This window comes from Salvia splendens, chromosome 9 (assembly GCF_004379255.2).
Source record: "Salvia splendens isolate huo1 chromosome 9, SspV2, whole genome shotgun sequence".
NCBI classification, from domain to species: domain Eukaryota; kingdom Viridiplantae; phylum Streptophyta; class Magnoliopsida; order Lamiales; family Lamiaceae; genus Salvia; species Salvia splendens.
In genome coordinates this window covers 23,248,419-23,272,091 of record NC_056040.1, presented here as the reverse complement: position 1 = coordinate 23,272,091, position 23,673 = coordinate 23,248,419, and the positions used below count along the sequence as shown (strand labels likewise).

Sequence of the window (23,673 nt, the reverse complement as noted above, 5' to 3'; positions counted from 1 at the left end):
CATAGATGGCATTCAAATGGCTCATTGGGTCTTCATCATCATGACCATGGAAAAGATTTCCTCCATTCACCAAACTAATATAATGAGATGGAATGTTGACATTGTCATTTTCGTAGGCAAACTCCCCTGGGTGTTCAACTCCTGATCTAAGGATATCTCCAAACCTTCCCATAGGTGGTGGGGCATCATTGTACTCATTCCCAGCTATCGATTCTACTTCTGATTTTGTCTCACTAAAACTTTCTGAACTTGAACTAAAAATGGGGTCCTCTCTGATTGGACTTTGATAACCCGGATAGTTCTCTACTTCTAGACCTCTTGGTACTCTTCTATGATATATATGAGCTGATAAAACGGTGGTGTACCCCTTGATCTAGTGTGCATTCACTATTCTTTTTTTTAAAAGATTACACAAGCATGCACAACAGAAAAAAAACCAAGCACAAACACAAAGTATATTACACTACTACCGAAATACCTAATTACTAAACTAAGAGTTAGAAAAATGTCACCTAAAATATACACTCCTTCGTCTTCAAGTCCGTACGTGGTAGATGGCTATCACCCCCAACAACACGAAGTATGTACCTAAACAAAATAAAAACAAAGATCAAACAAAATAAAACAAAAATACTAAGTATTAAACAACCTATTGCCTCCCCGGCAACGACGCCAAAACTTGATGCGTATTTTAAAGTATCTATACCAGTTCACACATATTATCAAGTTTAATTAATTAACTCTAATAATACTACAATACTGCAAGATTACAGTGTCGTAGTAGTATTTCAAGTGTCAATCCATAGGGAGGTAAAGATTGTTTACACTTAAGAGCATATAAAAGCATACAAAGATATGATTTTTTGATTTCTGAAAGTTAATGACCAAATAAAGCTACAAGTTAACTAAAGAAAGGCTATTCAAACGGAAAATATGCCACTCCCAGTTGCTCAATAGGCTTGTATTGTTCTACACCTTTAACAATGAAACATATGAAGGGATTAAAACATCAACCTAATCACATACACTGAACATGTACACGATGAGTAGTTCACAATTAGTTGAACACATAACCTTTGAACCAATCTTCAATGTTTATAAACTCCTGCGGAAGCGCTAGAGAAATAAACATCTACTATGATCACCTACTTAATCCACTATCAAATTATCCTCTGAACAATTCTAATTTAATAGCATACCAACAATCAAACATTCCTAAATTATGTTAAAGAGACAATAGCAAAGGAAAGAACAACACTACATTATTAGCCAAAAACATAGTGTATAAACATTGAGCACATTGTTGGCAACAAACACATGAGTTCAATGGTGTAGAAACATCCATACAAAGCCTAGATTACAACTTGGAGCAACATAGAGAGTTTAGCCTAAACACATGGTGGAATTTGCAACAAAAACCATAGGAAGCATGCTCTCGTTGAGTGAAATTGGAATTTGGAGACGGATCGTCGGAATGTTGGCCGAAATTTCTTCCTTTTCTTCTTCCTCCTCTCTTTTCCTCTCTCTTTTCTCCTCTCTGAATATGCTTGAATGACTCCAAAAACCGCCCCAGAAACCAATTTGAAAACTAAAATTCGACAGTTTTCGAGAAAAACGCCCGACCTGGGTAAAATGGTGCCAACCCAGGAGTTTCTACTGGACCCGAGCGTTTTTTATGCCAACCCGGGCGTTTTTGCACTGCTCCGCGCAGCCTTCATCAAATGGCCATAACTTCTTCATCCGAGCTCCGATTGAGGCGTACAAGGTACCCACGCGAAGCTAATTTAAAGACGAAGATAACGGTAATAAGATAAAAGAATTTGAAAATTGTCTTGATAGGAAACGAACACTTTGAATCAGACCCCACCGCTTTGGTTCATTGTAGTCACTCCACATGTACATCTATCAACTACTCCTTCCGTCCCCCAAAATTCGTCACCATTTGACCCGGCACGAGTTTTAAGAAATATAATAGAAATTGGGTTGAAAAAGTTGGTGGCATGTGGGTCCTACTTTTATATATTAGTTTTATAATAAAATGTAAGTGTGAATGAGTTAGTGGAATGTATGGTCCACTACAAAAAATGGTAAAAGTGAAGTGTGACAAATTTTTAGGGACGGACGAAAAAGGAAATAGGTGACAAATTTTCAGGGACGGAAGGAGTAATATATAATAATCAAACTTTAATTATCAATTGATAGATGATTTAAAATATAAAATAAGAGAAATCTTGAGTAAAACTAACATTATTTGATTTACAGCTGTTGCATGCAGCCCGAATTTCCAAGTGGACAAAACATTTGTTAATCTAAACAACATCATATATTCTTTCTCTTTCTCTTTCTCTTTCTCTTTCTCTTTCTCTTTCTCTGACCTCTTCTGATGTATTGTCCATAAGAGCATCCACAACCGTGCTCTTGCCAGCGGCACGGTTGTGGGCCCGGGCGGTACTATTCATGCCTGCTCTCTGGCAAGAGCACAACACCCACAACTGTGCTCTTCCGCAAGGACGAGCACAATTAATATAAAATTCAATTACACAAAAACATTTCCATAATATTAAAATTCATTTAAAACCCACAATAAATATTACAAATGACAAATAAAATTAAACATTGCATAATTAAAATCCTAAAAATTAAAAATTACATAATTAAAATCCTAAAAATTAAAAATTACATAATTAAAATCCTAAAAATTAAAAATGACACTACTCGTTGCCGAATTTCGCCCACATGTGGTTGATTAGGTCTTCTTGTAGTTGATTGTGGATTCGAGTATCGCGCATTGTGTGTCTTGTCTCGATCCTCTGGCCAACCGTCGTATGCTCGCCTCGGCGTAGGGGAGACCTCGCTGTTGAGCTTCCGGCTTCGTCCTCGTCGTAGAAGCTAGCCGCCCTCGGCCCTTCGTCGGCTATAATCATGTTGTGTAATATAATACACGTGAACATGATGTCGGCGATATTATTCACGTACCACAGCCGAGCCGGGGCCTTCACAATGTTGAATCGAGCTTGAAGGACCCCGAAGCTAGCCGCCCTCGGCCCTCCCGGTCACGATGGATGTACCGTCGATTTGATCTGGTTCGTTGAGGAGGAGGAGCAGGGGTATTCGCCGCGACATATGCTTCGTAAGCGGCACGATGTTGTTCGTAGTATTCTTGTTCTTCGCGTTCCGCTTCCGCCATAATATGGGTGAAATCCATTTGAGATTTTGAGTGGGGGATGAATGTGTTGATAGTTTGTATGAGAATTATGAATGAGAGATGAATGAGAGATGATTTGATGTGATAAATGGATGATGAATGTGTGTATTTATAGATGATTTTGGGGAAAAAAAATTAAAAAAAAAATCAAAAAAATTCAGAAAAAACAGGAAAAAAACGGCCATATTTTTGGGATTTGGAAAATATTTTTTTTTTAGCATTATTTATAATTAAATACCGATTTTTAAAAAAAATAATAAAAAAAAGTTTAAACACAACGGCTATGCCGTTGACGAATGGGAGCGCGCCACGTGTGCGTCCGCTGGCACGGACGTGCTCGATACATCGAGCAGCGCCGTGCCAGCGGCGCGGCTGCAGCGGCGGCGGTCCTGCGCCTTGCCAACGGCGCGGACGGCGGTGGCGTCTTTCGCCACCGCTGCGGATGCTCTAATACTCATGATCTTCATCTTTATTACACAAAACATTGTCGCCGGCCATTTTCCATTGTGTAGGTTTCTGATCCTTTTCTTCCCTACGAATTCTCACAAAACCATCTCAATTTCAAATACTCGCTCCACCTCTTACTCCATATTCTATTGGGTTGAATTTATTTATTATTTTTGTAAGTACGCAATCCTTCCGTTTCAGAAAGTTTGTCACTTATTTTCATATTTGTCCGTCCCACAAAGTTTGTCACATTTCACGTTTATCATATTTGGTAGTAGACCTATTTTCCATTAATTAATTACTTCTCATGTCCCAACTAAGTTGAGTCGTATTCATTTTTGAGATATCCTAACTAAGTTGAGTCATTTCTAAAAAAACATAACATTCAATCACTATTACTTTATTCCATCTCCTATTTTACTCTCTCTTTATATTTCATACTTTATTATTCTCTCATACTTTTCAACAGAATTTCTTAATCTCTATGCCCAAAAGTTTTGACTCAATTTAGTTGGGACGGAAGGAGTATTACTCATATTTTATTAGTAAAATTAACATATAAAAGTAGGACGCACATTCCACTAATTTTTTCAACCAATTTTTCGTTATATTTCTTAAATTTCATGCCGGGTGAAAACCTAACAAATTTTGTGGGACGGAGGATGCAATTTATTGGATTGAATTTTAAATTACAAGCTAATGCTACTGTTTGTTATTAATATATTAGAAATCATATACATATTTTATTGGATTGATTTTTAAATTACAAGCTATTACTGTTTCTTTTATTTTCCGAGAAATCATATTCATCTATAAAAAATAATCTCTATTGTGAACAAATGGGTTTAATTGTGCAATATATTAAGAATAAAAAAAAGAATAAAAACGGAAAAGTAAAGAAAGAAAGTAGTGAAAAATGGTAAGAAAGTTTTCATAAATAAAGATTAGACTAATTTTAATATACAAACATAAATAGAAAAATAAAATTATGTTTTGAAGATGGAGTATAAAATAGGAAAACTAATTTTACGTGGCATGACAAAAGAATGAAAATAATAATTTTAAAACTATCTCCGATGATATCCTAAAACCTAAAAAATAGACAAGGCAATTAGTTCAATAGTAATCCAAAATTTATTCAATATTTGGATTTTGAGTAAAATATATGTTTGGGCTTACACTAAACAAACTCAAATCATTTTTAAAAAATTTGTGAATAAAAACACGTGGTGAATCGAAAATATTCTTTTAAATTTGAGTTTAGTGTAAATGATTGGAATAACTATTTAATATGATATTTTTATTAAAATGAGTTTGAATTTTGCGTAAATTGTTAAAAACATTATAAGAGATTAGCCCCAACTCTAATTTTAAATGAAAAAGACATCGTTTTAAATAGGAATTAGTTCCGAAATTATATTTTGAATTCCACTAAAGATTTCGTCGTGTCAATTACGATTTCCATAATTGAAAATAGCAATATCTTCATAATTCAATTGTAAGAGGTCAACTGTTTATAAAATCTTTTATAGAATATCAATGATTAGTTTACAATCGTAGTGATTATCTTGAAATTACTATAGCGGAAATAAATCATGAGTGATTAATGAATCCTGATCATCAGCTTCGGTATTGTAAATCTGTAATTAATTTGAAATTCAGTCACTTCAACAAAAGTGGTAAGTAATTAATGACAAGTACCAAAATATGGACCTCATTAAATCAGTTTATGATAATACAAGATCAGACCAAGTAAATAAAGCACATAGCACGTCACGGGAATAATACTACATTGCATTTAGCTACTAATTAAAACACCCAACCCAACTATCATATACGTACTATTCCAAAGTCGTGAAGTAATTTGGTTCACTTTTACATAAATCATTTCTCTCCTCACAGCCGACTTTACTGACCGCTGACCACCGCCCCCCTCCCTCATTATTGTCACATTTTTCTTTTATTTTAACCCATTTCACAAAATTATTCCCAATTATACTTCTCCATTCATCAATTAATTGACATCAATTTTTTTTTATTCCTAATAAAATAATACTATTGCATTTTGTAGTATTCTATCGGTCTCACATTACTTGAGTCACTTCTTTTTTTATATTTGTTTTGAAAAAATGATACTAGTAAATAATTAAAGTTGAGATAAGGTAAAATAAGAAAGAGTATAATGTAGAAATTATATATTCTCTCTTACTTTACTATTTCTGAGTTTTAACTATTTATATTATTTTTTTCAAAATAAATGCAAAAAAGAAGTGACAATCAAGTAACGTGGGATTTGGTAAAGAACCACAATTCCACTAACTAATTGCATTCATATTTTATTATAAAATTAACATGTAAAAATAGGACCCACATTCTATTAATTTTTTCCATCTATTTTCCACTCATTTCTTAAAATTCATACCAAGCTAAACGGTGTCAATTAATGAGAAACCGAGACAATACTACTAATTGTTTATTTTATTATTTCAACCTATCTTATAAAAGTAATCCACTTTTGATTTAATAAATTATTTTACTCGTGGAGCCTATTATTGACTTTGTAATTAAGTTGTACCATTCCTAAAATCCTTGTAATATTTTGTTTTTGGAGTATACATTTTTGGCAGACTCGCTCAAAGTCAAAACCCTCTCCCTCCATGCAAATAATATCTATATATACACCAACATTTTCTAATAATCCATCAAATTCAATGCTTACCACCTAATAAAAATCCCCAATTCCACACTCACACAAATTGAAACATTGAATGGGCAACGCCTGCTTCGGCCCGCCCTCCGCCGCCGCGAAGCTCATCCTCCACGGCGGCGGCACGCGGATTCTCGCCGGCGGAAAGCACCTCGCCGGCGAGATAATGTTCGAGTTCCCGGACCACATGGTCTGCCACGGCGGCTCCTTCTACATCGGTCACCCCATCCCGTCCCTCTCCATCTCCGACGAGCTCCTCCCCGGCGAGACCTACTTCCTCATCCCCCTCGACTCCGTCACGCACAACGTCCTCTCCACCTCCTCCGTCGCCGCCCTCGCCCGCCCCGGCACCCCCGTCAAGTTCAACCACTGCCCCTTCCAGTACCTCAAGGGCGCCGACGGCAGGGTTTTGATCAAAGTCACTCCCGATTTTATCGAGCGATTGATCGCCGGAGAGAGCGATGCCCATGCCGATGCCGGAGCCGGAGGAGGGTATTTGTGCAGCACGCCGGAGCTGCAGAAGCATTATACTCAGCTGGTGGGGCCCAGGGATCAGCTCTGGTCCCCAAAATTGGAGACCATTTCTGAGCATAAGATCAGGTTTTCTCCCTGTAGGTTTATTGGATTGGAGTGGAAGCAGAAGGAGGTTGAAACCTAATTTCTTGTTTTTTAGGAAGAAATTGATTAGGGTTTGGGGTTAATTAGGGAAAAGTGAAAACCAATCAAAATATTATTTGGATATTCTTTGGATTTGATGTGTGAATTGTGAATTGTTTGTAAATTAGATTGATGTGGCTGAACCAGTTAGTGAAATATTGATGATCACATGCACATATTTTTTTTCTTCTTTTTGTTTAATTGATCGGAAATCTCCACTTCAATTGGTACTTTTTTTATGACTAAGATTTCGAATAGGGCTCTCAAATTCAAGTTGATTCTATTGAGGAAGGAGGCAAGTCCTTTCGATATAATCAGGTTAATTACATCAGGATTTATCTTATTTGAATCGAAATAATGTGTTTGAATGCTGTAACGGTCCATATAATCAAGTTATCCGATTATGTTAATTGCATTTGTGATTTATGTTAGTTGAAATCAGGTGATGTATATATGGGCAGAGTGTTTATGTGTTCTACTCATGCAGATTCAACCATCCATATAATGAAATTATATGATTATGTTAATTACATCAGTCATTTATATATGTTGGTTGATATCAAGTAATGTATGCACATAATATTTAAATGCTCTAATCATGCGGATTAAATCATTATTATAATCAAGTTATATCTGCTTATGTTAATTACATCAGTGGTTTATTTTATTTGAAATCAAGTAATGTATGCACATAATATGTAAATGCTCTAATCATGCGTCTGTTTTTATCTAGAACTATAGTATTTCAATTTGGGATATTACTAAAACAGGAATAAACTACGGTATACACCTGATATATATGGTGTTAAGTTGAGTAAATTACAAGGTTATCAACATCAAAGAAATTACATGCTCGTTGCTACCGGCTTGAGCCTTTTTCGATTTATCAAAAAAAACATCAAAGAAATTACATTGTACTCGCATCCTTCTTTGGTTTATGTTATTCAAAATTACTGTGTCTGTACCATAAATTACTGTATCATGGATTCTATTATCTTACTTTTGGATTCATTTCGGGTCCAATTTTCAATTTTTTCTAATCTTTTTTTTCCTTCCATATTAATTCATATAAATGTGTTACTACATCTTTTAAAATTACTACTACTACTAATTAGGTCTCACAAATGCAATTTGAATTTCTAATTAATTTTAATATGTATTTTAGTTTTTAATTCATAATCGAACTTCATTATTTTACTTTTGCTTCTGAAAATATTGTTCCAAATTTTGTAGAATGTGTTATTCTACACATCATGTGTGCTTATTGATTTAATAGAATTGTGTCATGCAAGGTCCTTAGCTTACTTTCTTATGGAGAATTTTCTTTTTTAGATACTTACTTCCCACTAAGATGGAGTTACGAGACAGTTTGTTGAAATAATAAAGACGTTTATTGATTAGGTTTGAAAATCTTAATCAACACACTAATCAATGTCTTAGAATTCGAATAGAACGGTGAAGGTTTTGTATATATGAGTCGAGTTAGCAAACTTCGTTGTCGAGAAGCTATCACTGTGGTAGCAACAGATTAAACAACTGACAAATACATGTCCAGTTCAAGGAAGAGAATCAAAGACTGGATAAGCTATACTGAAAAGCTAAAGTAGAGAGTCCAACCTTACAAGGTAGAGGCTGAATTTAAGCCAACCTAACAAACCACATAAAGCTTCGTAGAGTCGATACGACAATCTGTGAGAACTAGCCGCCCCCGGGCTTATCTCATATTGCAGAAAGAGATACTTTGACTCGAAGAAGACAATAGTACGTAGTTTGCAGGGTTTCATCATAGACAAATTTTTCCAGATTTCTTATCTTATGAAGTCTGATTTTTTTTTTTCCAAGAATAAATAGGGGTGCCTAAGGATCGATTTTGTGACATTCCCTCGCAAGTTTGAACACAAACTATACCCAAATAGATACTACAAGTATGCTTTTAACATTGACATCATTACACGAAATATTCTCAAGTACTTGAAAGATACTATGATGCGAATAGGATCTCAGATTTAACAAACCAATTTTTGACAAGTGGATATGTGTTAACTGTGGAAAACGGTGTTGTCTCGTGGAAGTCGAGAATACAAATTTGTATTGCCTGTTCCACAAAGGAATCCGTGTTTATCGTATTTTATAAAGTTCGGGAAGAAGCCAAATGACTTATAAGTTATAACTTTCCTTAATGGAAGAGGTATGTGTTGTAAGAATTGTGGTATGTAGCAGAAATTTAGGTAAATAATAATGTATGACTTGAGGTGCCCGTGGTGGATGGCCTCAACATCATATTGTTTTCTAAGTATGGTATCGCATCATTATGTTTTATTATTTCAAGCGAACCAAATCGGGTATGTTTCATTTTAGAGAAGTCATTTTTGTGTGTTTTTGTCTTGCAAAGCATCATAACAGAGCATTTTTCGATCTCTATTTCTTGCAAAGTTTTCAATAATTGGCTTGGCAAAACTGAAAGCCTAGTACCCACAATGTAGTGTTGGATGGCACTTACAAAATTTATTATGTTGAGTTAAATCAGTAACAGAGATATGGTTGTAAAAAAAACAAAGCTGTGTTGAGTTAAAGCAGTGTCAGGGATAAGGTTGTAGGAAAAAATAAGGTTAGGTTATGTTGAGGTAAAGCACCATTTTTGAGGCAAAACAACAGATTTAATCAGTGAGCAGATGATGTTGTCTTTTTGTGGTGTGGAATGTGTTTTGAAAAAGAGAAGAAAGGTAATGGCTAGTGTGTGTGTGTGTGTGTTGTGTCATTACATCATCACTATTGCTAATATAACCTCCTCACTTGCCACTACCATTTTCTTCATCATAGATTAACATCACAACTTCTTCCTACTGTCCCTTTTGCTAATTAGTTGTGGATAATCTTGCTGCTGCAAAACATTCCAGTCCAATTTCAATTGATTGCACTACCATTTTAGATATTGTTTCAATTGATATGTAGTTTTAAATTATGGAGTACCCTGTGTATACACCAGAAAGAAAAATATGGAAAATAGAAAGTTTAAACAGTGATGCAATAACAAATTGGTATCAAAAGCTGCCTATAATTTATACAGTAATTTCTTGTCTTAGATTAGTATTTCCATACAATTTGACTAAATTTTGATATTTTGAAATCGCATTTTGTGCTTTGTGATGAAATTGGATAACATTTTCTTATATGAATAACCATGGCAAAATAAAATCGTAATAACATTTGTCGATTCTTCATATACATTATTGCCAAAATAAGATATCTGACTTGCTTGATCTGAAAGAAAATCATCAATTCTAGTTTGTAAAAGAGAAATCAGTCACTTGTTATTTTCTAAGACACGGTAATTAATTTTGCTCAATAGAAGTGCTTCTGTGTCAAATACTACTACTACAGTAAAATCTAACCACTAAAGTTGTTCATTGAAAGCAAAGAAAATTTTGCATTGCTCATAAATTCATTAGAGCACCTGCATTGGTGCTCTTAGTATCGAGCATGCACCGTGCCGCAAGCTCTGCTCGACGCTATGCTCTTGCCAGTAGCACGGCCCTGCTCGATGCATAGAGCACCGCCGTGCCAAATGCAAGAGCAGCTGACGTGGCATGCTCTGATTGGTCGTTGATTTATTTTTTTTTTGTTTTTTAATTCAAAAAAAAATCTGAAAAATTCAGATTTAATAAAAAAAAATTCCACTTCCCAATAAAATTTAATTTATTTTTTTATTATTTTTATCCCAAAATTCACACTTTCATCTATAATAAATACCTTCATTTCAACACAAAAAATCACACTATACCAAACAACTAGTTGAACCTCAATTTTTAGGATTTTAATTATGTAATTTTTAATTTTTGGATTTTAATTATGTAATTTTTAATTTTTTAGTAATTCGTAATAGTATTTTGTTAATGCATTTTAATATTGTAGAAATGTTTTTATTTAAATTGAATAATAGAATTGTGGGACTCTTGAGCAAGCTCTTGCGGAAGATGTGAGTGTTGTGCTCTTGCCAAAGAGCAAGGAGTAAAAATGGGTCAAGGCCCACTACTATGCTCTTGCCAAAGAGCAGGATGTAGATGCTCTTATTATAATGGATAGAACGAGTAGCTAACATGTATTATTCGTGAATATAATTTAGGATAAAAAAAATACTCATGATTTGCACTATAAACACAGAACATATAATGCGATAATTGAGTAGCATTAATCAATATTAGTGTTATTTAGCACAATGAAATTAAGATATTTTGAATATAACCTCAATTAATAATAACAAAAAACATTCAATTGTATATAGTGTATATTAATTAAATGATCCTATTAACTAAGTTACAGTTTTGTGCATCCTCGAGAAAACAATAATTCATGCGGCTTCAATTTATATCAAACATTAACGCCGCAGTTGAAATTTTATTATTATTTGCTTTTTTGAGGAGAGTTTCAAGATTATTGTTGTCGACTCATAAAAGCCATAAAATTCAATAAATGCTTATTATGAATCAAATGACTTCCCCATCACTTATACCTTGAATACAACCTTATATGTTGTGAGGGACGCCCAACCAAATTTAATTCATTCCATAAGAGCCTTGTGGCTAGAATTTATTGAAAATAATTGCAAGAACCTTGCAAAATGCTAAATTATTTTATTTTCTTTTATTTATGCATGCACTTATATTACACGGTAAATAAAGTGTATACAATAAACCCGACCCGACCCGACCCAAAAATAAGCGACTGTACATCCCCCAAATAAATAACATTTCTTCTTTTAATAAATAAAATTAACTACTATTCTCTCTCATACTTTTTATTTTGTCCAACTTTAATCTATTTTCTATTTTAACTCTCTAAACACTACTCTATTAGTCCATTTCAAAATGAAATGCCATCAGTGGGTCAACTACATATAATAAACACGAGTTCGGTTCTCAAGATTACCCCGGATTAAATTTGTAATATGTTTAATTCATGAGATTTAACCCCACAATTCAATCCTATATAAATAATCATGCGATAATTAGTCATCACTAACCCCTTATGTCTAAAATAATTTCACACCTCAATTCTAGATGGTATCTTTTATCTTAAAAACCAAACGCCACCATAGAGATAACTTATTATTAAAGCGCAAAACATTACTACAAATTACACATGAACATACGCATTATAAAAAGACTAAAAGTACATAATTTATACACTCGGATTGCAATACGTTTAATACACAGACTTTGTTACAGTTTCTTAAATCTTAATTCTAAGTCATCAACAAAACTGCTAACAGTATGATTTACTATATCTTACTAATTTCTTTAACAAAGCTGCTTATGTCGGCTAGAAATGCCATTCATTAATTATTGCTCCAAGTAAATTGGATTATATTCACACAACAAAATATATCTACCGCATATCATTATGAAGACCAATAACACTATTCACATGGGGCTTTCTTTTAAAATCCTTCCCGAATAGTTATAAGCTATTCTATACAACAGCAATTACTTGATGAAACCATTTCAATGAAAAGCATAAAAAATCAACACAAATTTAATACTCTAAAACATGCAGACCTTAGTTAGTGTTCTAAGTAGAGATATACATAATAAACCAAGCTACAAACAAATTAGCATGAACATGAAATTGGCTCATTCAAACATCAATTGGCATTCGAAGACACACAAACGAGATAAAAATAAGAAATCTTAAATCACATAAACAAGAGACGCATATCAAAACAGGATGCACACATTGAAAAAAAAACAAGGCTTACTAACACAAAAAATCAAGAACCAAAAAACATAAATATAATTAAAATAGGTAGGTACCTATATTTAATCAAAATGGGAATGGCACACGCATTATAGAGACCAAAGCCTTAAATAAATTTGGTAAGGAAGGGAAAGGTGAGCACATGATGATATAAACGGCGGAAAGTCAAAATGCAGCAAAAAAAGGAAAATTAAATAAAATATTAATATCATTAATTAAATAACAGGAGCAAGCACTGCTGCATTATTCTTGCATAGAATCTTCTATAGTTGCATATATGTCAAATAAGCAAATTATCAATATATGAGAGTAATTTGTCCCATCTGCCATGAATTAATATCAGAAGACTACCAAACAACTGCATCCAATTCCAGAAACAAGAATTTTCTAAAAATATATAACAACAATATTAATAACCCTACAGCAATGACAAGAAGAGATCTAAGCTAAATGATCAGCAATCATTCCCAAGTACAAAACTCACATAATTTCATGCAAAGAATGATGTTTTAAAAGAAAATTACACACACTAAGTGTAATTACAATGTAATGATGAACCAAGAGCCGAAAGTAAGTTCTATTTACATGATGGATTCAATTCAAGTCATATTTCTAATAATGATAGCGATGGCTCAACAACTAATGTAGCACCCCAAAAACTATTACCCCATCATTTTCTAATTGAGCCACATAAGATAATGAAAAGATTAAGACAAAACAAAATTAAAGAGGTTTCAAACATCACCAATCAATTAGCTAGGGCATATAACATGTTCACGAGTACCCGTGACTCTTTGGAAAATCATAGTAATAAGACCCTATACATGTATGATCCATCAACTAATTAAGAACATAGTAAAATAACATTATATCATACATTTGAAGTCATGAAATTTCCCCACTTGGAACCACCTCTTATTTGTGCACATTAAAACTCTCATTTTACACACAAAGGTGCAAAACTTGGACATGACATATATCGACAGTATTAAGGAAATTACTCTGAGATAGTAAAAGGAAGTCATCTTTTTTGGGCAAATGATGAGACTCTTCTTGATTAGGGACGCCTAGAGCCTCGAGCTGAAACCATAACTTGGAACACAAAAGATGGGGTTAATTAATTACCAAAATCCAGAAAGATGAATTGAACATGAAAAGATACTATTAGCAACAAGAAAACTAGAGGGTATTGTTATCTAAATCATAAATTCAGATGAACCCTTTGCTCCAATTGTAGTGAATCAATTTATTTGGTTTCCGTAAGCCGATCCACCGAGCAACCCTCCCCCGGAGGCGGCGAAGATATCCGACGGATCGAGGGCGGGCCTCCCACCGCCACTGCCTCCGACGCCGCCTAAATGCAATTCGGATATATCGGGAAAGCTCTCCCTCCCTTCAAACCCTTGATCGTATAGGAAGCCTTTGAAAATGTGACCACCTATTTTGACCACGGCTTGATATGCAAACTCATCTTCACCATCATCAACAGCTGTTACTCTCACGCACTTGAACACCGCCGGTGCACGCACTTGCCCTGGTAATGACTCTTTTAAGCTCGCGTCTATTCAACATAATTCAAGAAAATCATAAACGAGTAAGTCCCATTTGGTTTTTTCATTGTTTTAAGATGTAAAGATTGGAGTTTTACGTTTCTTGAACAATAAAGATTGGATTTTTACATTTCTTGAACAAAAAAGATTGAATTTTAAGATGATTGTTAGGTTTTTACCTAGATGGCTGGAGGTGGTGTCGAAGCTTCGTGGAGGGGTGGTGTTGGAGGTGGAGGTGTGGGAGGCGGTGGTGGTCTGGGAGGCGCCAGCGAGGCGGGGTTTCTTGGTACCGGAAGTGGATTGTGAGGAGGCGGCGGCGTTTCCGCCCATAAGCTGGCGCTCGCGGCGGCGGGCGGCGGGGACCCAAGTGCTCTTGACGTGTGTGGAGCAGTCGTAGCCGCGGCTCTTGCAGCAAGTCCGGCAGCGGCGGTGGGGGCAGTCTTTCTTGGCTTGGTTGCCGCAGTCTTGGCAAGTGGCGGTTGCGGCGGAGGAGGAAGCGCCGCCGCCGCTGGTGATGGTGGTGGTGGTGAGGAGATTGGCGTGATCGGCGTTGTTCAAGGGTTTCTGCTGCAGCTGCTGGTGCTGCCACAGCTGCATGCCGCGGCTGCGGGGGGCGTTGATGGCGTCGTCGGCGGCGGGGATGCAATGGGAGGCGGTGAGGAGGGGGATCACGCCGACGTTGAGGGAGTGGGGATCGAAGTTGATGGTGGTGGCGGGCTCGGCGTGGTGGTGGAATGAGGAGGACGGGGCGACAAAGAAGAACTCCGGGGGGAGGCCGCAGTTGATGTGGCGGGCGGCGGTGGAGGAGGGCCACATTCCTGCGGCGGCGGCGGCGGAGTTGGTGGCGGAGGGGGCGGCATTGAAGCCCAAGGAGAGATCGCCGGCGGCGGCGGAGGAAGAGGCGACCCACTCAGCGAAGGCGCCGGTGGAATCGGAAGGAAGACGGCGAGTGGTAGCCACAATTGATATAGATGGACAAAATTAGGCAATCAAGAAAGGTAAAGATTGGATTTTTATTTATCCCAATCTTGAAGAATTGGATAGTGCGTGAGAGAAGAGGAAGAGGAGGAAGAGGTGGGGTCTCTGATATTCTTTGTTTGAAGCAGATGAAGATTTTTCTCTTTGTTTCTCCTCTTTTTGTATTTGCTTCTTCTACTCCATATGCGACTGCTACTTACTGCTACTGTCGCTTTGGCTTTTTTGATGAATAAAGTTTCTCTGAGAGAAGGACTTGTGAGCTTCCCATGCCAGTGCTAATGGCAGACCCAGAAGAGAGAGAATTTGGGAGCTAGGCAAAAATAGCACAATTTAGCAAGAGAGAAGGGAGACCCCCACACCCAAAAACAGACCACAGAGATAGTAGTGTTGTTGTTGAGGAGTTATTGTTGCAGAAAGAGAACCTTGATCAAGATCAACATTTTGGAATGCTTTTTTCTCTACTCGCAGAAAGTGAAAGAATGAGAGGTGGGGGGTGCCTATCTGCCGATTATGTTTTGCGAGTGATTATTGGAGAGAGAATAAACACTACTCCACATTAAAATGTTTAGTGAGAGAGAGAGAGAGAGAGAGAGAGAGTTGTATGTCTATTGTGTGTGTGTGTTTTATTGTGTAGGTTTTGTATGATTTTGGAAGCCCTAAAAAAAGTCACATGCCACACTTATTTTAAAATTTTGTATCCTCATTCCTTTTTTCTATTGGGAAAAACACAAAAGAATAAGTCTTATTAAAGGATAAAAGCAAACTATCCTCCCTTGCAAACACACGGAATATAAAAAAGGCTGGGTTGTGAAAGCACACCACCTACATTTTTAAATGTTACTCGCATTCCTAACTTATTTATTCAGAATTCATTTTATACTCATATTCCCCTAATTATTATTTAGTCATTAATAAACATTAACTGTAACATCACTTTAGAGGTAGTACTGGTTTTTACAGTAGCAACAACTCAGTTCTTGAATAATGCCTCGAATAATAGAAATTCTAAAATTGCTCGCTAAAAAGTTTAGAGAAGGATATCGTTGAGGTTCAAACTTTATATAAAATTAGAGAATTAGACAATGTGCAATCAATATAAGTGTAACCCTTATGTTAGAATGATATCTTTTGGAGAGTATCCCAAACATAAAACCGTGAGGGTTTTGTAATAGTATCATATTAATGTGGAGTTCGGGTTTACATCAATGAACACTGACAATGGTATTAGAAGCAAGGTTTGGCGCATCAATGTGATCTTGATCTTGGTTTTATGGTCTTGGATTAAAGGAATGATTGTTGGGGTTCTAATCATCCCACATAAAGAGAATGAGCAAAAGTACAATCAATTAGGGGTGTGCATTCGGGTTTCGGTTCGGTTTTTTCAAAACCGAACCAAAACCGAAAAACCGAATTTAGTTTAAAATCCAAACCGAACCGAACCCGAAAAATCAAAAAACCGAAACCGAAAAACCGAAAACCAAACTTAAAAAACCGAAAACCAAACTTAAAAAACCGAAAAAACCCGAACAAAACCGAAAAAAACCGAAAAGCCCGAAAAAATAAATATAATATTAATATATATGTGTGTGTAATTTATTTTATTTTATATATACTAATAGAATATTTATATATAATATAAAATTAATAATACATATAATATATATAATATAGTAGAATTTATTAAAAGAATATACTGTATATTATATGTAATATAATATATTAAATTAATAGAATATATATATAATTCGGTTATTCGGTTTTTCGGTTTTTTTCTTCGCCCGAACCGAACCGAAAAACCGAAATTTTTGTATTTTCAAAACCTAACCGAAAAAACGAACCGAATTTCAAAATTTCGGTTTGGTTCGGTTCGGATATTCGGTTTCCGGTTTTTTTGCTCACCCCTACAATCAATATCTAAGTACAACTCCTATTCCATTAGAATAAGGTATTTTGGGAAATTTCCAAAGAACTAAAACTGTAAAGATTTGCTTAAAGTGGACAATATCATACTGATGGGAAGTTCGGGTGTGCACTGTCAAACACTCAGATACTATTAAATATTTTTTTAAGGAGGATCGACGATGGTTCCCCATCTACCCCCGAAGTGACTCGGACCCCCGACCTAACGGTCGGAGGTGAAGCGTCTTACCACCGAGTTGCGCTTCGTTGCCAAGGTGGGAACCAACGGGTCCACCTACCTTCCCCCTAGCATGAGTCCAGCTTTTTCCTTCCACTGGCACGGGTCCAGGCCACCAGCCTCCCCCGATACCTGGGTCCAGATCACTCCCCCGATGCCTGGGTCCAGGCCAGTGAATCCATAAGCCCCAGGGGAAATTAATCCCCAAGATGCGCCTCCCAGGGGTCGAACACGTGACCTCCAGGATGGCGCGGTATCCTTGCCTCCCTCCTCAACCACTTGAGCTAGGAGGCTTGGATTATTAAATAAGAGGTTAGGTACTTCATCTTAATTCCTTGGATTTTTAAGTAAAATTTAATCACAAATTAGGTCAAATTTTTTTGATAATAACATATAACTATCTCACATTTATAAGAGATAATTGAAATCCTTATGCAAGTCTCATGAATTACTCTTTTTTATCACTAATTGATTATTGATTTAAAGTTGAACTCTTAGAGTACCCACAACCGTGCTCTTGCCAACGAGCATGGTTGTGGGCCCGACCCAACTTTTTCTGTCTGCTCTTAGGCAAGAGCACAACACCCACAGCTGTGCTCTTCCGCAAGGACGAGCACAAGGGTCCCACCATTCTATTATTCAATTTAAATAAAAACATTTCCATAATATTAAAATTCATTAAAAAAAACCGAAACAATATTACAAATTACAAATAAAATAAAAAAGACATAATTAAAATCCTAAAAATTAAAAATTACATAATTAAAATACTAAAAATTAAAAATTACATAATTAAAGCTAAAAATATCCACATGGAAGACTATTCATCCGGTGGCACTACCCCCAATTGTTTTTGGAGGCCCAATATCATGGCCTCGTGCGATCGAAGTTGCGCGGGGGTCATAGTTGACCTATCGGCCATATTGAGTTGGGTTAAAATCCCCCACAACGAGTTAGTGGGGGGTGGAGGTGGCGCATACGGCACGGGAACGGGAGCGGGTTCGGGAGCATCGCCGGATGGAGTCGCGGCGCGACGGCAGTTGGCCGCCGCCTTCTTCCTTCCCAGCGGTCGACGTTGAGAACCGCTCGGGCCAGCGTCGGGGCTACCCAAGTTAGGTCCGACGAGTTGGCTAACCACGTCTTCGGAGCCAGCGTCGGATAGGGATATCGACCTTGACCATTTGGAGGAGCTGCTAGAGGAGGATGTTACGTCTCCCCTATACTTCGGATGCGACCGCGTCTCCTGTCAAATGTTGAGGTACTTGAACGGCTTGTAGTTCATGGATTGGTAGGTGTTCATCACAGCAGTGATGACGTCGACCTCGCTCTGGCCGCTCCCCGCCAACCGCTCTTCCTGGAGGTAATACCCCTGGAACTTTAGGATTTCTTCGTTGGCTCGGTAGATGGCGTTGCGCACCATACTCTCGTTGCGCTCGATTGTTCCCGCCGGCCGGTTTTCATTGTACCGGCCACAGATGCGCCACCAATAGTGATCGCCAGATTGGTTCGTGCCAACCTCCGGATCTTCGGAGATTGACAAGAACGCCTTGAACAATTGTTCCATCTCCGCCGGAGTGTACGGTGTGCGGACACCGCGAGTAGGAGGAATCGGAGTTTGGGAGGGGGCGGTCGACCTCGCTCTAGGCTCGGGTGTCCACCCGTATAGCCCTTCGGGGGCATCTTGGTCGTCGATCGGGTAAGGCCGGTAGCCACCCGGAACTCCCGAACTTTGGGTTTGAGGAGGGGCCGAAAATTCCGTTTTCGGACTAGGAAACGGTTGTGAACCGTACCACTCGGGGTTCCAACCGTGGGAGTCCGGGGGGTGATCGTCGTCGTCGGACATTGTTATGTCGTAAGAGTGGAAGAAAGATTGAGAATGGAGATGAGAGAATGTAGATGAGAATGGAAATGAGATAATGTAGATGAGAATTGTGTAGTGTGTTGTGAATTTTTTGGTGTGAAAGTGGGGGTATTTATGGATGAAAATGTGTATTTTTGGGGGAAAAAATTTAAAAAATAAAAAAATTGGATAGAAAACGGTAGAAAACAGATATATTTTTTTTGAGAAGTGGGAAAATATATTTTTTTTATTTTTAATCATTTTTTTTAATTAAAAACCGATTTAAAAAAAATTCAAATGCAACGGCTATGTCGTTGCCCAATCAGCGCCGACCACGTCACCTGCTCGCTGGCACGGACGTGCTCGATGCATCGTGCAGCGTCGTGCCAGCGGCGCGAGCGCAGCGGTGGACGACGTTTCCTTGCCGCTGGTACGGACGGCCGAACACCGTCCTGCTCACTGTTGCATATGCTCTTATAGATTTCTATCAAATTTCATAGTCTATAAGTTTATAGTGATGAAATCTGATTTTCCGTCGTCACATATAATCTCCAATATTTGTTAAATATTTAAAATTTTGTTGAGGAAATTGTTAAGAGCATCCGCAATGGGCGGACGATGGCACACCCGATGGCGCGCATCGTCCGCGCCATCCATCGTCCGCACCCATTGCGGGTGCGCGCCATAGGGCGCGGACGATAGTCGCGCCCTATACTTCGGTCGCGGAGGATAGCGCGGACGATGGCCATCGTCCGCCCCATTGCGGCTGTCGCGGACGATGGTCATCGTCCATGGCAAGGACGATGTTGCAGACGCACAGGGCCCTCAAGAAGTGTACCGACACCTACGAAGCCGAATATCTCCGGGCGTTACTCGATGAGCTGCTTTGGAAGTTGGGAATTTGTCCGACTTAGTTTTTTTTTTATTAGTTCAATGATTTAATTTTTTTTATTAAAACTTCATCGTTTGTTATTTAGACCGTTTTTTATTTACTCGTTACTTGTTATTTGAAAACAGTTAAATTAATTAAACAAAACAATAAAATGATGATGTGGCGCGCCATAGGGCGCGCCTTAGGGCGCCCCACTGCAGGTGGGGAGGTATGAGGATAAAATTGCTGACGTGGCGCGCCTTAGTGTGCCCCATTGCTAATGCTCTAAGTATTGTACATGCACCCAACAAAATATTCCCAAATCAAAGCAAATAGTAAATGTACAGTTGAATCCTTAAAATCTCATCAATATATGAAAAGAAAATGCAGAATTGAAAATGGGTGAAAGAAAATTTGTGGGAGAAAATAGGCAAAAGAGGATGAAAATTGTGGCAGTGGAGAATTATTAATAGAATTAATATACTATATGAGAATAAATTGGCATCACATCAGACGTTAAATCCGGTGGTGTAGTACCACCGCCCACTGGCCACCTTTCTCTGCCATCAGTTGACTCTTATCTTCCAATTAATCAAATACATACAACAATTTATTTACATATATTCTACTTATATATCAGAAACACGTTTACTAAAATTTAAGGATGTAAATCTAGTCCGCAACATGTGGGCTGGCCCGAATAGCCCGCCAAATTTATAGGGTTCAGGCTAGAAATTTCTAGCCCGATAAAATTAAAACTCGATTAGCCTGCACCCGATTAACCCGCGACCAGTTAGGGCTAGACCCGAAAACCCGATGGACTGGTCCGAAAACCCGATAAAATTTTTATTACTCTATTTTTTACTCCTAATTAAACACTTTATTGATTAATTTTATAATATAGATAACTAAAAAAATAACTTTCAATTTTATATTAAATATACAAATTTTATATTGAATTTTTATTAATATAATAATTAATAAATAAATTAAAAACTTCAAATTCTCTTAAAAAAATATTTAAATTTCTAAAACATGCATTGTAATTTCACGAAATATCTCAAATATTAGTATTTTATCATGTTTATGATTGAGTTTGACCATATATCTCAAATTTATCATAATTAAATATTTTTCATTTTATGAATATAACTAATTTTCATCATTATTTATTGGATTGATCGCATGTTAATCTCATTGGTAGCAACCCGATTAACCCGTTGGGCTAGCCCGAAACCCGAGCTTTTAGGGTTAGGGTTGAACTTTTACAACCCGAAAGAATTCACAACCCGATTAGTCCGCACCCGATTGACCCGCAATCCGAGTAGGGCTGGCCCGAAACCCGATGGGCCGGCCCGATTGACATCCCTACTAAAATTAAGGAACTTGAACAAGACTGAGACAGTATGCACTAATTATTTTATTAGAAGTTCACAAATAGCATTGGATTTTTTTAATGATACACTACTAATATGATTAATGGTGAATCCAGAATTTTCTATAAAATTAAAATATATCACTATAACATAGTAATATGTAACGTTTATTGTACATATCAAAATAAGAGTACTAATGTAATGTTGTTGTGTTAAAAAAATGCGTCAATTTACTTCAATTTATTTATTTGAAAGATAACCACTAATGTAAAGTATTTATTATATAGAAGAAAATACGTACATGTCAATTTCCTCAATTTTTTTTAGGTAAAAACAGTAAGGTATTCATTTGAAATATGTAAAACTAGTGTAATGTTTATTTCAGTGTGTAGAAGAATATATGAGGTCAATTAACATCAATATTGTAGAAAAAATAATAGTACTAACAATGATGAAAATGGGGCTGAAAGGAATCAAACAAGAGCCTGCTGCACCACTAACACTATTCGCTCTAAACACAGCTAAATGGATTATATTATTACCATGAAATTTATTTCAATATAGCTCTGCCACTAATACGTACTCCATCTTTTTATAATTTACATTTATAATACTTTCTACTACTTAAAAGGGTCAAGTAATATTATTTTAATCTATTATTTGTCATTGATGGAACACATTCTCTTTACTAACTATACATATTTAACATTTTATTAATGTACTAAAATTTATGTCATTTTCAAGTATTACATATTCTTTGGTTGATGGGAAAGTACTACTACTTGAAGAGGGACAAATATTGCTTAGCTCAATCTGTGGTAAAGTTTGCTCTGTTGGTTCTAGATAAAAGCTGCGAGACAAATTTTATTAGGCCATCCACGATAAGAATAGCCCAGCCATAGCCTAACCACTGCCACATCATCAGCACTAACAATCCTCCTGCCACATCATCAAAACAAGCAAATAGCCCAGCAATAGCCCAGCCATAGCCTAGCCACATACTATCCACATCACTATTAACAAATATGTACAAAATGAAATAATTAACAATCACACAATATACGGAATTAAATTTACGACACAAAAACGAGAAAATTCACTAATATTAATAAAATTTAAAAAGTACATTAATTAAAAAAAATTACATAATTAAAAAAAAACTAACGTCGTGCAGTCCTCCGCGCCCATAACTCTTCAATTAAATCCTTTTGGAGTCGAATATGAGCCTCCGTTTGGCGCATGTCGGCATGTGCTTGGAGGCGACCGTCTTCATCGTGGGGTACCCCACTCCGTACGTTAGGGGCGGCAACGCCGTGGCTTGGACCAGCTTCATTATCGTCGTTGGCCCAATCAGTCAGTTGTCCACCTTCATCTTCGACAATCATGTTGTGCATGATTATACAGGCGTACATTATATCAGCAATGCAGTCGACGTGCCACAAACGCGTTTGCCCCTTAACTGCCGCCCATCGAGCCTGGAGCACACCAAATGCGCGTTCCACGTCCTTGCGTGCCGACTCCTGCCGTGCCGCAAAGTAGGCCTTCTTCTCATCTCCTGGGCATCGGATCGTCTTCACAAAGACGGGCCACCTAGGGTATATCCCATCCGCCAAGTAGTAGCCCATATCATGTCGGTTGTCGTTGGCGACAAAACTGATGGTCGGACCGACACCCTGACACTGCTCGTTGAAAAGTGGCGACGAGTTGAGGACGTTGAGGTCGTTGTTCGAACCAGCTATCCCAAAATACGCATGCCAAATCCACAGCCGGTAATCAGCTACGGCCTCGAGGATCATCGTGAGATTCTTTCCCTTGTAGCCGGTAGTGTACATCCCCTTCCAGGCGGTGGGGCAGTTCTTCCACTCCCAATGCATACAATCTATGCTGCCTAACATCCCTGGGAACCCATGCTGTTCCCCGTGCATCCGCAGCAGATCCCGACAGTCATCGGGGGTAGGGCTTCGAAGGTACTGATCACCGAATATTTCAATCACGCCCTGACAGAAATACTTCATACACTCCAGGGCAGTCGTCTCACCGATGTGGAGGTACTCGTCCCACATGTCTGTAGCGCCTCCGTAGGCCAACTGCCGGATTGCCGCATTGCACTTTTGAATAGGAGTGTGGCCGGGTCTGCCAGACGCATCGTGC

General features: G+C 37.5%; 1 protein-coding gene and 1 pseudogene across 1 annotated transcript; one reads left to right on the top strand and one right to left on the bottom strand.

Annotated features, from left to right (window-relative positions):
- Positions 1-6,420: 6,420 nt before the first annotated feature.
- On the top strand, positions 6,421-7,017 carry LOC121749318. The gene has a single exon (XM_042143897.1). The coding sequence runs from the start codon at positions 6,421-6,423 to the stop codon at positions 7,015-7,017; it is 597 nt and encodes a 198-aa protein (XP_041999831.1).
- A 6,519-nt stretch (positions 7,018-13,536) lies between these two features.
- Positions 13,537-15,987, bottom strand: LOC121747385 (annotated as a pseudogene).
- Positions 15,988-23,673: the final 7,686 nt, after the last annotated feature.